Below are 17,302 nucleotides of genomic sequence, written 5' to 3' on the forward strand. Positions count from 1 at the left end.
GTAGTACAAAACTTATGAGGAATTAATAAATTTTTAATTTGAAATCAACCTGTAGTATAAACTATAATTTCCTGTGAACCTCAGGTAATTTATCACAAAACTTTACTATGAAGAAAATGTAAAAATAAAGGGGAACTATTTTAAACCATTTTTTTGTTGTTTATGCATTAAGTCGTACCAGATGATTGATTTAACAATGTATATATTTTTATGTACATTTTAATTGAATTTTTGAGAGAATTTCATATTACAGAAGGACTTCATCGTATCCTTCAGGGTTTGAAACAGTGGCCTCTGTATAGATTTTCTAAAGCATCCTAACAAAACATATAAAATAGGACTACAATTTCTTTACTTGTGCTTGAATAGGCAAAGGGATTTTTTAGGTAACAATGGTGTTGTTTCTAAGTCTCAAGATGATTTTCTGATACTTTTAATTAGCATTCCCTTACCACGTTTGTTACCCAGTTATGATCATGTCCCTAATTTTTTATACTGTAAATGGAGGGAATAAACAAAATTTAGGGGACAATCTAAAGAAAACAGAAATATCTCTCAGGAAAAATATATATGAACATTAATATATGGATCTTTGTTTAAGAGAACATTGGAAAGAAGCTCTGAGCTGTTTCTTTGCATATCAAATTTCTCCTTGATTCTAACTTTGCCTCTAGTTGCTTGAAATTCTGTTTAAGCAGCTTTTTCTATGGCATGTTGGTAAGTCTATAAATAGAACTATTTGACTACTTAAATCAGTTCTTATCAGATATACTTATTCATAGCAATAGCATTCTTGAATACAATCAGCACACACCTAAAATATAGGACATAAAATTACAAGATTCTACAATCTTATTTTTAAATATTCTTTTGTTAGCATTCTTTGAAGGCTTTTGAATACATTTGTTTTAAATTCCTTTCTTTTAGTTAGACAAGAAGGGTGAATTAAAGACTGATTCTAGCCACAACTCTAAATTCTGTCATTTGTAGGTTTGCATAGCACTTTATAATTATTTAAAAATATATTTTGTGGTTTGACTATGTTTTCTCAGGAATCTGGTATTTAACTGTCACGTGTGTGTTTTGCAAATTGGAGAGCAAAAGTTTGTTGTCATAGTTGCTTTAGCTTTATTAAAAGGCATTTAAAAATCACCTTTGAAAACATTTGCGTTATTTCTGTATGTGTGTTTTTTTAACAAGCAAAAGTATGACCCACCCTGGTAATTCTGTTTCTCACTGTTCTCACCATTCCCCTGCCCAGTGTCCTTGCTGTTCCTTGTACAAACTAAACAACTTTCCTGACCACATGCTTTTGCTTTGGCTGTTTCTTTTTTTTTTTTTTTTTATTTTGTCGATATACATTGTGGCTGATTATTGCTCCCCATCCCCAAAACCTCCCTCCCTTCTCCCTCCCCCCTCCCCCCCAACAATGTCCTTTCTGTTTGCTTGTCGTATCAACTTCAAATAATTGTGGTTGTTATATCTTCTCCCCCCCCCCCCCGGTTGTGTGTGTGCGTGTGTGTGTGTCTGTGTGTGTGAATTTATATATTAATTTTTAGCTCCCACCAATAAGTGAGAACATGTGGTATTTCTCTTTCTGTGCCTGACTTGTTTCACTTAATATAATTCTCTCGAGGTCCATCCATGTTGTTGCAAATGGCAGTATTTCATTCGTTTTTATAGCTGAGTAGTATTCCATTGGGTAGATGTACCACCTTTTCCGTATCCACTCATCTGATGATGGACATTTGGGCTGGTTCCAACTCTTGGCTATTGTAAAGAGTGCTGCGATAAACATTGGGGAACAGGTATACCTTCAACTTGATGATTTCCATTCCTCTGGGTATATTCCCAACAGTGGGATAGCTGGGTCGTATGGTAGATCTATCTGCAATTGTTTGAGGAACCTCCATACCATTTTCCATAGAGGCTGCACCATTTTGCAGTCCCACCAACAATGTATGAGAGTTCCCTTTTCTCCGCAGCCTCGCCAGCATTTATCGTTCAGGGTCTTTTGGATTTTAGCCATCCTAACTGGGGTTAGATGGTATCTCAATGTGGTTTTGATTTGCATTTCCCAGATGCTGAGTGATGTTGAACATTTTTTCATATGTCTGTTGGCCATTTGTATATCTTCCTTAGAGAAATGCCTACTTAGCTCTTTTGCCCATTTTTTAATTGGGTTGCTTGTTTTCTTCTTGTAAAGTTGTTTGAGTTCCTTATATATTCTGGATATTAATCCTTTGTCAGATGTATATTTTGCAAATATTTTCTCCCACTCTGTTGGTTGTCTTTTAACTCTTTTAATTGTTTCTTTTGCTGTGCAGAAGCTTTTTAGTTTGATATAATCCCATTTGTTTATTTTTCCTTTGGTTGCCCGTGCTTTTGGGGTCGTATTCATGAAGTCTGTGCCCAGTCCTATTTCCTGAAGTGTTTCTCCTATGTTTTCTTTAAGAAGTTTTATTGTCTCAGGGTGTATATTTAAATCCTTAATCCATTTTGAGTTGATTTTAGTATACGGTGAGAGGTATGGATCTAGTTTCATTCTCCTGCATATGGATATCCAGTTATCCCAGCACCATTTGCCGAAGAGGCAGTCCCTTCGCCAGTGAATAGGCTTGGTGCCTTTGTCAAAGATCAGCTGGCAGTACGTGTGTGGGTTGATTTCTGGATTCTCTATTCTATTCCATTGGTCAGTGTGTCTGTTTTTATGCCAGTACCATACTGTTTTGGTTATTATAGCTTTGTAGTATAACTTAAAGTCAGGTAGTGTTATGCCTCCAGCTTTATTTTTTTTGCTCAGCATTGCTTTGGCTATGCGTGGTCTTTTATTGTTCCATATAAATGTCTGGATAGTTTTTTCCATTTCTGAGAAAAATGTCTTTGGAATTTTGATGGGGATTGCATTGAATTTGTATATCACTTTGGGTAGTATGGACATTTTCTCTATGTTGATTCTTCCAATCCAAGAGCATGGGATATCTTTCCATCTTCTTGTATCCTCTCTAATTTCTCTCAGCAGTGGTTTGTAGTTCTCATTATAGAGATTTTTCACCTCCTTGGTTAACTCAATTCCTAAGTATTTTATTTTTTTGGTGGCTATTGTAAATGGGCAGGCTTTCTTGATTTCTCGTTCTGCATGTTCACTATTGGAGAAAAGAAATGCTACTGATTTTTGTGTGTTGATTTTGTATCCTGCTACTGTGCTGAAATCATTTATCAATTCCAACAGTTTTTTTGTAGAGGTTTTAGGCTGTTCGATATATAGGATCATGTCATCTGCAAACAGGGACAGTTTGACTTCATCTTTTCCAATCTGGATGCCCTTTATTTCCTTCTCTTCTCTGATTGCTCTGGCTAGTACTTCCAACACTATGTTGAATAGGAGTGGTGAGAGTGGGCATCCTTGTCTAATAGGTCTGTTTTATTGAGCCTAATGTGTAGCTTTACTTTTGGGAGGAGGCCTGCTGAAGTCTAAGGAATTTTTTTTTTAATATTCTTAAATATGAGCTTATAGGCACCTATACAGGCAAACATTAAAACAAAAAATTAAGAGACCCCACTGATCACTTTGGTAGTATAGAACAAACCACCTGACTTACTAGTTAAGCAATAAACAAATGCAAACAAGACAAAATCCAAATTCAAGCAAAGATATGTTTTGACTAAAAAGAAACTTTGTAATTAGAAACCTTACTAATCCAAACCTGATGAATTTTCAAAGGAATTGATTTCTGTCAGTTTCAGAACAGTATAGTCTAAATCAGGGAATCTTAACCTGGAGTCCATAAATGGGCAATAAATGGATCCATGAACTCTAGAATTTGTATACAGAGTTTTATGTTTGTGGGTAGTGTCCTTGAAAGAGAGACCATAGGTTTCAACAATTTCTCAGAGGAATCCATGACACAAAGTTTAAGAACTACTGATTCTTATTCATATCTATATATCACTGTGGTATAATACTTGAACCTAGTTTAATTATTTTTTTAACAATTAAATTTTTATTTATCTATTTATTTATATATTTATTTATTATTTTTTTATTTTTTTATTTTTTTTTTTGTCGCTTTTTCGTGACCGGCACTCAGCCAGTGAGTGCACTGGTCAGTCCTATATAGGATCCGAACCCGCGGCGGGAGCGTCGCCGCGCTCCCAGCGCAGCACTCTACCAAGTGCGCCACGGCTCGGCCCTATCTATTTATTTTTTGAAACATAACATCATAAATCAAATTTAAAGTCAGTTGATATATTCAGACATTTATATGGAACAATAAAAGACCACGAATAGCCAAAGCAATGCTCAGCAAAAAAAATAAAGCTGGAGGCATAACACTACCTGACTTTAAGCTATACTACAAAGCTATAATAACCAAAGCAGTATGGTACTGGCATAAAAACAGACACACTGACCAATGGAATAGAATAGAGAATCCAGAAATCAACCCACACACTTACTGCCATCTGATCTTTGACAAAGGCACCAAGCCTATTCACTGGGGAAGGGACGGCCTCTTCAGCAAGTGGTGCTGGGATAACTGGATATCGATATGCAAGAGAATGAAACTAGATCCATACCTCTCACCGTATACTAAAATCAACTCAAAATGGATTAAGGATTTAAATATACACCCTGAGACAATAAAACTTCTTAAAGAAAACATAGGAGAAACACTTCAGGAAATAGGACTGGGCACAGACTTCATGAATACGACCCCAAAAGCACGGGCAACCAAAGGAAAAATAAACAAATGGGATTATATCAAACTAAAAAGCTTCTGCACAGCAAAAGAAACAATTAAAAGAGTTAAAAGACAACCAACAGAGTGGGAGAAAATATTTGCAAAATATACATCTGACAAAGGATTAATATCCAGAATATATAAGGAACTCAAACAACTTTACAAGAAGAAAACAAGCAACCCAATTAAAAAATGGGCAAAAGAGCTAAGTAGGCATTTCTCTAAGGAAGATATACAAATGGCCAACAGACATATGAAAAAATGCTCAACATCACTCAGCATCCGGGAAATGCAAATCAAAACCACATTGAGATACCATCTAACCCCAGTTAGGATGGCTAAAATCCAAAAGACTATGAACGATAAATGCTGGCGAGGCTGCGGAGAAAAAGGAACTCTCATACATTGTTGGTGGGACTGCAAAATGGTGCAGCCTCTATGGAAAATGGTATGGAGGTTCCTTAAACAATTGCAAATAGATCTACCATACGACCCAGCCATCCCACTGTTGGGAATATACCCAGAGGAATGGAAATCATCAAGTTGAAGGTATACCTGTTCCCCAATGTTTATCGCAGCACTCTTTACAATAGCCAAGAGTTGGAACCAGCCCAAATGCCCATCATCAGATGAGTGGATATGGAAAATGTGGTACATCTACACAATGGAATACTACTCAGCTATAAAAACGAATGAAATACTGCCATTTGCAACAACATGGATGGACCTGGAGAGAATTATATTAAGTGAAACAAGTCAGGCACAGAAAGAGAAATACCACATGTTCTCACTTATTGGAGGGAGCTAAAAATTAATATATAAATTCACACACACACATACACACACACACACACAAACCGGGGGGGGGGGAAGAAGATATAACAACCACAATTATTTGAAGTTGATACGACAAGCAAACAGAAAGGACATTGTTGGGGGGGAGGGGGGGGAGGGAGAAGGGAGGGAGGTTTTGGTGATGGGGAGCAATAATCAGCTACAATGTATATCGACAAAATAAAATTTAAAAAAAATAAAAAATAAATAAAAAATAAAAATAAAAAAAAATAGGTAGGTTAAATTTATAACTCATGAAAAAAATAAAATAAAATAAAATAAAAATAAAGTCAGTTGATAAGGAACACATTTAACACTCAAAGATTAACATCCTTAATGCAAAAAGAACTCTTAAAAATGAATCAGAAAATCTAAGCAGAAATCTGGTGAAGGACATGAGCAGAAAAGTTACACACCCCAAAGAAACACACATGGCTAATACGAACTCTCTAAGATGCTGTTGCAGGGAGGGTGGGGCTGGCCCTGGGCTCCTCTCTTAGGACCCTGGGTGGCTGGCTCTGTTGCTTGCCTGGTTGTGTGGGCAGTGGTGGGGCTTGAAGCCTGTAGTCCTTGTCTCGGGATCCCAGGTGGCTGGCTCCATTGCTTGCCTGGTTGTCAAACCAAGTTTAATTCTTATGACCAACAATCTGAGTTCTCAATTTCTAGTTTCTAGAAATTCCAGATTTTGAAAGATTAAGCCAAATCAAGGCATTGTTGCTAATAATGCTAGCAGTTGTATTTGTATGAAGCCCACTCTCTTTTTGTCGCATGTTGATTTATTGTATGTAACTACGTTAACATCTATATGAACAGATTGGAATATCTGTTGAAGTGATTTCTCTTTCCTCTGATTATAATTTTCAGCAATTAACCTTTCTTTTTTCTTTTTATTTGGTGCAATTACAAAGTAAGCCTAGCTGATCCTGCTGCTCTTGGCTTCATCATTTCTCCGTGGTCTCTGCTGTTGCTGCCGTCTGGTAGTGTGTCGTTTACAGATGAAAATATTTCCAATCAGGATCTTCGAGCATTCACTGCACCAGAGGTTCTTCAAAATCAATCACTAGCTTCTCTCTCAGATGTTGAAAAGGTAACTGTTAAATCTTTTTTGTATGATTTTGTTTTTTATTTTCATGGGGGCAAGTAAAGACAATGGTCTCACCTACTTCAACTCTCTGAAAATATTTGTTGAATTTAAATGATCATGTATTCCAAGAAGTTTATATTTGTTTTATTAAAGAATTCAAAATAGTTCTATAAAAATTTATGGATCTTAGAAAAAATATGAAAAAAATGTGAGCCATTATTAATTCATGTTTACAAATATTAAATGCCTGCTGTGTATAAAACACTGTTCATGAGGAAGATACAAAATAGAAAGTTGACCCTGATTAGCAAGTATAGAACAATCTATATAACATTTGGCAGGATGAAATAAATGCTGTGTAGAGGAATAAAGTGTTTTGAGAATCTACAAGAAGAGCAACTAATTTTTAGTATAGAATGATATCATAGAGAAGGTTGCATTTGCTTTGGGCTATGAAGAATTAGAATTTAGGTAAGTGAAAATAGGTAGAAAGGAAATTCCAATCAGAGTTTATTAGTACAGGCAACAGCAAGAAGTAAGAAATTGTCCACTGTGATTGGGGAATGGTTGGGCAGACCAGCTAGGCTAGAGCATTCACTATCTGTAGGGCTGAGGTTAAAGAAAGAAAGGGAGGCTATATATAGGTCAGAATGAGGAAGATTTTGAATACCAGGACTTGAGACTTTCTTCATAGGCAGTGGGAATCTGTCATATTTTTAGGAGCATGATATGATGTGATTTGTGATTTTGGAGGTTAAGTTTGACAAAAGTGAATAACTGGTGGAGATAGAAGATTTCATGGGAATCTAATTGGGGAGTTTTGATAATGTGTGGAAATTGAACTGACAACAATGTAATGCCTTGGGCATATAAAGGAGTAGATGAATGGCATACAGTGGAGGCAATACTAACAGTCTGACAGTTCATTTCATGGAACAATGAAGAAGGAAAAATTTTATGATAGAAATACCCAATCTGACTATGGTGATGTCATTAACTTCAGAATAAGATCTAATTTCATTGTCAATGCTATGAAACAAAAACTTCAGACAAATATACATTGTGTTGTGTAGCAGGCTTTGGGTAATTTAGATATGGAGCTCTGGTGAATTCAGAACTGGTTATGAATATCCTTTCCTATACGTTGTTCCACATAAGTGTAAAAATTAACCTAATAATTTCCCAATATTAAAATTGTTAAATCAAAAAGTATGTGCATTTTAAATTTTGATATACATTGCTATACAATTCCTATCCAAAGGAACATACTAATTTATCTTTCAACTGACAATCAGAAGAATGTTTCCCTTTTCAGAGATAGAGAGTGTGTGTGTGTGTGTCATGTATGTATGTTGTGTGTGTGTATGATGATTAAGCTGGAGGAATGCATTTTGATTTGAGCCATCAGTTGTGTGTCTGAAAAAAAGACTGACAAGAATTGGTAGTGTGAATCCAGGCTTATCTGCCTTTCATATTCCATGAACTACTTAAGAATTTTGAGAGATACAAGCAACCAATGAAAGGAGACAATAGCTATGAGGTATAGGTAATGCTTAAGGTATTATTAGCCCTAAGAAATTTCCCATTACATGAGATGAGGTATTTGAAAAGGACTTTGTATACTATAGCGTGTATACAGTCTTGGCCTTTGTTAGGTATCATGACAGTATTCAAATGTTCTGGTGCTGTTTTACTAAGCTGCATACGTAGTTATTCATTCTTACTCTTATTTAAACAATAAGCATACATTTTGTATATCATATGATTCATTTAATAATAAACATTGTAAAAACTGAGGGCAATTAGAAAGTTAGAAATAGGTATGGTGTGAGTACAAATTATTTAACCCCTGAAATTTCTGGGTCTTAACTGAGCTTCAGGATGTCTACAAACCAATGAAATGGCACATACTAAGTTATGTGTGTTTGAGCACTTTGAAGGCAGGGTATCCGTAAATAACTTCATCAGTCTCAGATGGGTCCGGTAACCTCAGAAAAAATAAAAACTGCTGCAATATAGCAAAGCCATGGATATCTTTGTTTTAAAAATCTCTACTGAATTATAGGAGACTTCATTCTCTAATTATGAATAATTTTGCATAGGTATCTATGAATTCTTTCTGTAGGCATTTAGTATACACAATAAATAAAAAAAGTGCTTAGTAGAAATTTCAGGTGCCCAGGTGCTTTTGTGAGTAGCTGAGGGGTTTCCCAATTTGCTTTAATGTCAAGATCCCCAAACAAGTAAATCCTGTGTTTAGGAACAACTGTTAGACCACATGTTTGGGAAAGTGATTGAAGCTATTCAATATTCTATTATTATGTTAAGTGTTTAGGAGCAAGTGTTGGGGATAGGATGGGTGTGGGATTTTTGCCATTACCATGATAAAGTTGATTTCCTTGTGAGTCTAATTGGAACTTCTAACTTTAAAACCTCCAGTGCAATTCTAAATATAAAGAAAATCAAAGACAAGTTCCTTGACCCTATTCAGTTTACAACATAGACATAAAGCAAACGTCAGAGGAATAGCCATACATTCTACTATTCTGGTTTTAAAGTGGCAAGGACATTTTGAAAAACAAGATGGTAACTGTATCTAATAACTTTCATGAGTTAAGGATATGCAATTAACTAGCACTCAGTAAATGCTTGCTGTTGATGACACATACATTTTTTATGATGCTCAGTGTTTAGTGCTGTATTGTGAATACTAGTGAGTGTTTAGTAAGATCTTGACACATGAAAATATTCCTTTCATTCAATGGGACTTAAAAGTCTTTTGTAAACTGTACATGTACATTTGTATGAAAAAAATTTACCTTACTACCAGCTATATAAATAGGCATTTTCATTTATTTATCTTAAAATTTTCCTTTTCAAGATAACATCATTTTAAATAATTAGACAGGTTTATACAGGCTACACTAAGCTTTTTGATTCCCTGGCTTTTCCCTTTTACTGGGTGATTTTCTACTTCCTGTTTGCTTAGCACACGATGTGCTTATTTGACAGTTCTTTTGAAATCAATTTGACAGGATAGAACCTGAATCAAATTCTTGCTGTTGCACAGCAATGTGAATATATATACCACTACTGATATGTACACTTAAAGTAGCAAATTTAACATTATGGGTTTTTTTACCACAGTAAAAAAAAGACACCCAAATATTGGGTTTTTTGTTGTTTTTTTTTAAAGATGACCAGTAAGGGGATCTTAACCCTTTACTTGGTATTGTCAGCTCCATACTCTCCCAAGTGAGCTAACCGGCCATCCCTATATAGGGAGGTGAACCAATGGCCTTGGTGTTATCAGCACCACACTCTCCCAAGTGAGCCATGGCCTGGCCCCCAAATATTGGGGTTTTGATAGGTACAAAAGCATTATAGGAATTTAGCTCTTTAAGTATCACTTTACTGTACTGTGTTCCACTAGCTAAAAAACTAATTTCTGGTAATATGTTATTGAGTGTCAATTGCTTAATGTGTTACTCTTGTCATGTATCATCATATCAGTCTTTAAATATATAGAATCTTAACTTGAAGGAATAATTGTTATGAAACTTAATTCCATGAGAAAGAGATATAGGGGACCAGGTTGGATCCTAAAACATCCTACTTGTGGCAGATCCCTGTGCCATTCTACAATTGGTGGGTTCCCTCTAAAGCATGAAAACACATTTTGGTTTGTAGTTATGTACAACTATACTAGTATTCCTAGCTCTACAGTAGTTTAGGGTTAAATCAGTTGTCAGATGTATTGTTAAGATATTTGGGTATATCTCAGAAACCAGCCAAGGATTCTTCTCAGATATGTTAAGTATGAGGCAATGTAGAAGATAAAGGGGGGGGGGGGTTAATTTTAAAATTAGAAAATGACAGCTTGCTGTTTCAAGCTTTTAAAATAATTTTGGAGGAGGTTTTTTCTCCCTTAGGAAATACCAAACGAAAAGAGTTATGACCAAGTAAATGTGTACAATTGCTTTATATATCAGGAGATCTTAACCCAAGTTCCATGATACCCTCAGAGGTCAAAGGAATGAGCTCAGGAGGCCATTAAAAATTTAGAAATTATGTGCATACAAAAAATTGTGTGTGTATGTATTTTTATGACCAGATGGCTCATAGCTTTTATCTCTTTTTATCTGATTGTTTGTAAAAGGTTAAATATGAGTGACTATATGCTGACAACTTCCAAAAGTGTATATGTCTAACACAAAGCTTTTACTTATGTATACAGCCACTTATTAGATATCTTCACTGGAATGTCCCATGGGCATCTCAGACTCAATAGATCTGAAATTAAAGTCATTCTTTCTTCTCACATCCTGAAAACTTTCTGCTGTGTGCTTCCTGTAAATCAATGGGCCATCACTTCCCCTTTTTATAAGGAAGAATCTAAGGTGTCATTCCTAATTTTTCATTCACCTCAGGCCCACTTTTTAAAATCCAAACAGCAATTAATTCCTATTGATTCTAGTCTTTAGTATCTCTCACATCAGTCTACTTCTACTTTTCACTGCTTCTACCTTAATTCAGTCCATCACAAATGACTAATGCTGCGAACACTTTCTAATAATCTCCCTGCCTCCAGTCTTGCCCCTGTTCAGTCTGTTCTTTAAACTGCACTCAGTGCGTTTTTGAAAACCTATTTACGATCTTGTCCCTTGCCTGTTTAAAATTATTTAGGTTCTCCATTTCCCTTGAATAAATTCTGGATTCCTTAACATAGACTTCAAGGTCTCACTGTACCCAGCCTTGTCTCTGAGCAGTCTTTATCTCAAGGTCTATGTTTAGTCATTCTGAATTTATTTCCATGTCTTGGAGGTGCCAGGTGCTTTCTTTCTTCTTAGCCTTTATGCATTCTCTTCTTTCAGCCTCAGATATTCTTATCATACCCATTATGCCATCTCATCTCTCAGATCATCCCCTCATTGTCTGGCTAACTTTGACTGTAGATCTAAAGCTTTCTCTTACACTATTATTCTTTCTGTGTATCCCTCTTATATGTCACATTATCTCATCTTGTTTACTATAGTAAAGGTTTGAGATAGAAGGGGAACCTGTTTGTCCTACCCACTTTCTATTCCCTCAAAGTGGGGTACCCCAATCAGCAGCATCACCATCACCATCACCTGGGAACTTGTTAGAAAAGCAAGCTGTCAGACCCAGTGAATCAGAAACTTCGGAGGTAGGGCCCAGAAACCAGTATTTTATCAGGCCCTTCAAGTAATTCTGATGCATGACAAAGTTTGAGAACGATTGCTCTGTGCTGTATCTGCCACTTACGAGGCTGTCAACATCTGTTAAGTGAGTAAAAATAATTAAGGATTTTTTTTTTTTACCCAAAGGTATCTGTGCTTTGTTGCTATCCAGTGAATAGCCACACAATCTCAAGGGTGTGTTGTTAAAAGGAGCTATACACCACACGTAAAGCAGCTCTGTTTCTTCAGAGAGATGCCTGGATGGGAGGTATCTGCACATCAGACTGCATTTCACCCAACCTGTGCCTTGTTGTCAGTGAGCCAAATCTTTGCAGACCTCCTCCTTAGAGAATGGATGTAAGAGTAGAAAGTATTCTGTAAGCCTATTCAATGATGATAAAGTTATTATTATACTATTTTATTTTTATTTATTTTTCAACAAATATTTATCAGGTGTGGACTTTGGATAGAATTCTGACTTTGTCACTTAGATATATGAGCTCAGGCAATTTGCTTAACCTGTGTGTGCCTCAGGTGCTTTATCTATTAAGGCGTTAATAACAATACTTCCCTCATGGGGTTATTAGAAAGTTAAATGAGATCATATTTGTAAAGTGATTAGAATAGTACCCAGCATATAGTAAATACCCAATAAATATTAACTATTACTATTACATATCAAATCCTGTCCTAGGCCCTGGGATAGAGTGGTGAACAGGACAAAGTCCCTCTGTGAATATAAACTGGAGTTTACATTCCAGTACATTATAACTGTAAAGACAAAAACATATTTCTATGTATTTCATGGGGATGATTTATATTAATGAGCTCCCTCAACACTCTTCTGTCCATGTCACATTTTCTTCTTTTTTTTGTTTTTAATTTTATTTTGTCGATATACATTGTAGCTGATTCACATTTTCTTTGTATCTTTATCTCTGACTCCTCCCTTTCCACATATGCACTCAGTTGCCTGAATTTCTCAAGTCCTCATCTTAAGTCCAGCCATTCTGGTCCTTTCCTCTCATTTCCAGGGCTATGGCCAGTTCTCATTTCCCTTCTTTCAGACTTTTGTCATGGTCTCCTTACTCTTATTTCTGCTTCTTGACTCTTCTCCCTACTACTATCGGATTAATCCCCCTGATCACGTCATTTTTCTACTCAAAAACCTTCACTGAGTTGCTCCTTTTTTACACAGTGAAGTACAGATTCCTTAACCTAACATGAAAAGCTCTCCAAACTACCTCTGACTCATCTGTGTCAGATGCACAGGCCATAGCCAGTGATTATTAAACAGCTCCTGGGCTTTCTGGCTTCACTCCTTTGCATAACATTGCCCTTCTCCACTGTTTCTGTTTATCCGTATCCTATGTACCAACCATTCCTTCAATGAGGGTCTATTGAGGACTTATATGTCCAACTCTATAAAAGGCCATGGAGATGCAAAGACGAATAAGGAGTAGTCCTTAACTCTGAAAGGGCCAGGTAGCTAATGGAGAAACAGACAAAAAGAAAAATGATGATGATAATGATCATCAGCAGGGAATATATAACAATGACAGTAGATCTATACAGAATATTAGGAGAGCAGAGAGGGGACACAATCTACATTTCAATTGTCAGTTTAATTCCCCTCTGCTTTTTTTGACTCCTCTATAATCCAAAGTAATCTTTTCGTCTCCTTGAATTTCCTTAGCACAAATTCACCACTTCTACTTTGTTTAATGCATAGATGCATACAAATGTATTTATATATCTCTCCTGTTAGACTTCTAATTCTGAGAAATTTTATACAAATTAATGTCATACTTTTCAGCCAGATGCAGTTTTACCTCCTAGGTGACATTTGGCAATGTCTGGAGACATTTTTGGTTGTTATAACTGAGGGGGTGGAGGTGGATAGTACCACTGACATCTAGTGGGTAGAGGCCAGGGATTCTACTAAATATCCTACAATCCACAGGACAGCCCTTCTGCAACAAAGAATTATACAACCCCAGATGTCAATAGTGCTGAAGGTGGGAAACCCTGGCTTAGAGAGTACAAGCATGGAGCTGAGCATTGAATCCTGCCTTTACTACTTGGGCAAGTTACCTTCTGTCTGTATGATTGAATGAGCTAATATATATAATGTAAGCTTGGCACACAGTAAGCATTATGTCCATGCTAGCTATCAATATTCTTATATGTAGAATAATTGGTATATAATATATTAGTATATAATATATACTAATAGTATGTAATATCTAATAGTATATAATAATATATATAATAATTGGTATATAATATATTAATATCTAATAGTATATAGTATCTAATAGTATATAATAATTAGTATATAATATATTAGTATATAATAATAGTGGAATTGATACCAGGATGGGATATTTGTATCTTACCATATTCCTTAGCTTAGTGACTTTCAAAAAAAATGTTGAGTAACTGAATGGGTGGTTAACCATCTCATCTATAAATGCATATCTTGTAGAACTAGCTCTTCCATCTTTTCATAGAACCCTGTGTGTATGAATTATCACCTTCAAAAACACCCACCTATGCAGGAAACTGCCCTGGCCTGCTATACTACTATACTAAGGAAGGGAAATAGATCATCTCTGAGCTATTCATCCAGTATAGATAGGTACCTAGAGTTTTGATACAAATAGGGCCTAATCAAAGGTCACAAAGATGTAGATTCCCTAGGAAGCTAAATAAATAAGCAATAGAAATGAGAAGGAGATCAAAAACATTTTTAAAACTTCTATTGCCTGGTTTCTTTTAGGCCCTGGGCTTGCTGATATCTTTAATAGAAGGTATTTGTTAGCTGGGTATGTAAACCATTGTATTCTCCTTTTCTGTCTTTAAGTAAAGAGCAAATTATGTAATAGCCATTGCCTCACTTGATAGAAAATTAAATGGGGATTAATTTAAAGTCGAAAAAAAATGGTTTAAATATATTCATGGATCGCCTGTATATTTCAATAAAGTCATGTTAAATAAGTAAAACAAACAAATAAGCAAAAAGCAAAGAAAAATATGTAGACCAAATACTTGCCTGTTTTTGAATAATCCTTCCCATACGTCACCTTCCTTCTTTCTACAGTATCTTTATGAGTTCATCTAGATGAGTCAGTCTCCTTATAGAGATTTATCAACAAGACAAACTAAGCTGTCTCAGTAATGTCAGTGTTACTGTATTAACTTAATTACACCATGGTATCAGTAATCTTTATACCTGTGTCTTTTCAGGCTGTACCAACAGCAGAAACTCTTTTAGTTTATGAATAATAAGCCTGGAAGTATCATCCACTTTGACTGTACAGGTTATTTGGAATAAATGTAAAAATAATGCATTTTTCTTTGTATTCTATAAGAAATATTTTTCTAGTGTTAGGTACAAGATGATATTATTATATGTTATTTTAACAAAGATCTGACATTCCTGGAGTTATGTTTTTGATAAAATGGAAATGATTTAAAAATATTAGTAAAAGTTTGGAGCCCATAAAGTGCCATCCTGAGAAAGTAGCAGTTATCATTTTTGCATATTTTATTTCTCTATATAGGTATTTCATATCTATATGTATTAGTCAGGGTTCTTCAGAGAAAAGAACCAATAGGATATGTGCGTGTGCGTGTGCGTGTGCGTGTGTGTGTGTGTTTGTGTGTGTGTAAAGAGATTTATTATAAGGAATTGGCTCATGTGATTACGGAGGCTGACAAGTCCCAAGAGCTTCAGGGTGAGTCAGCAAGCTTGAGTCTCAGGGGAGCTGATGGTGTAGTTCCAGTCTGAGTTCAAAGGCTAGTGAACCAGTAAAACTGATTGTGTAGTTTCAGTCCGAAAGTTGGTCGGCTGAAGACCTAGGAAGAGCTGTTGCAGTTTGAGCATAAGAAAAAGCTGATGTCCCTGTTCGAAGTCAATCAGAAAGAAAGAATTCTCTTACTTAGTAAGCCTTTTTGATCTTTTCAGGCCTTCATTTGATTAGAAGAGACCCACCCACATTTGGGAGTGCAATCTGCTTTACTCAGTTGATGGATTTAAATGTTAATTTCATCCAAAAACACCTTCACAGAAACACCCAGAATAATGTTTGACCAAATTTCCTGGTACTCCATAGTTTAGTCAAGTTGATGCTTATGATTAACCATTACACTGTATATTCAGGTGATCAGCAAGTGCACAATTTTATAAACTAGTTTCAAGAATTATTTTATCAATTTTATGTAGTCATGTATAAAAATTATTAACATATAGTTACTCATTTGGCATATTGCAAAGTAAATATAATAAATAATTGTAAAGCACTGGCCATATCTCAAAGAATCACAAATCAAAATTAATATAATTGAATCTGCAGTTAGTCCTTTATGCTAAAACTTAAGAAAAATGTTTTTCATATATGAAGCTCTTTAAAAAGGTGCTTACATATGAGGCTCTGAAAAAAAAAAAAAAACCTAAAGAGAAATATGATACAAATAGTCTGCACTATGCTGTCATGAACTTCATGCATATTTAGTTGTATTAAGTATACGTGTATTGAATAACTACTATGTACAAGTTCTGTGTTAGTTACTAAGAAGGATACTAACATGTGTAAAAAAGGCTCTTTCCCTCAAGAAGGACAAACAGGAACCCATCTAACTGTACTACAAGGTAGTATTTAGTTAACTGCTTTATTAGAGATACAAATGAAATATAACTATCATATAAGAGAGAATTCTTTATTCTGATTGAAAGGATTTATATGGCTTAGATAAAGGAAAACTTCATCTCTGGCCTAGTAATGGGTAGGACTTTCATTGACAGAATTGAAGACAAACTATTCTTAGTAGAAAGAATAGCTCAAGAAAAGTTGAGAAAGGAAACGATGTGTTTTGCCAACAGAGAATTACCTAGCAGTGTTGGAAGTAAACCATCCTAATAAAGGTTTTGATAGGGGAAGGACTGATGACAGAAGGAAAACAAAAATCTGCCTGCAAATTGGAGATGGAGGTCAGAGTGAGCCTTGGATTGATTCCATTATAAAGAATTTGGACTTTTTAAAAACTGGGAGCCATGAAAATATTTGAAAAGTGGAAAATTTTTTCTAATCTGCAATTTAGGAATAATTTAAGAAGCAATTTAAGGAGTAGATTATATATATCTTACTGATTTCTGAAGAGAATTTGAGACAATTTATAGAATTAGAAACTAAAGGTGAAAAAACAGGCACAGAGTGAGATAAAGACAAGAAAATAAGATGGATCTGGAGTAAATTTGGTGCCAAAAAAAGAAAGGCACATGGTAAGGATCCGGTATTGATAGAGATGGGCTGAGAAGTTTACCTCTAAATTTCTTAACAGAAGGAAAAAGGAAAGATGATTACTTATAAGATAAACTACCCTCACTTTCAGTGATAATCTTGCTTCTTGCTTCACAGGAAAAAAAGCAGAAGCAATCA

At 35.4% G+C, this 17,302-nt stretch overlaps 1 protein-coding gene across 4 annotated transcripts in view; it reads left to right on the forward strand.

The window, feature by feature from the left end:
- The window catches only part of PTPN13 (protein tyrosine phosphatase non-receptor type 13), a 143,401-nt gene that overhangs the window by 11,647 nt on the left and 114,452 nt on the right, over positions 1-17,302 (forward strand). For all 4 annotated transcript variants that reach the window (XM_063107629.1, XM_063107628.1, XM_063107630.1 and 1 more), the window contains exon 2: positions 6,485-6,663. In XM_063107629.1, coding sequence (XP_062963699.1) covers positions 6,485-6,663 — 179 coding nt within the window. The remainder of the gene's footprint in view (positions 1-6,484; positions 6,664-17,302) is intronic.

This window comes from Cynocephalus volans, chromosome 9 (genome assembly GCF_027409185.1).
Source record: "Cynocephalus volans isolate mCynVol1 chromosome 9, mCynVol1.pri, whole genome shotgun sequence".
Lineage (NCBI taxonomy): Eukaryota > Metazoa > Chordata > Mammalia > Dermoptera > Cynocephalidae > Cynocephalus > Cynocephalus volans.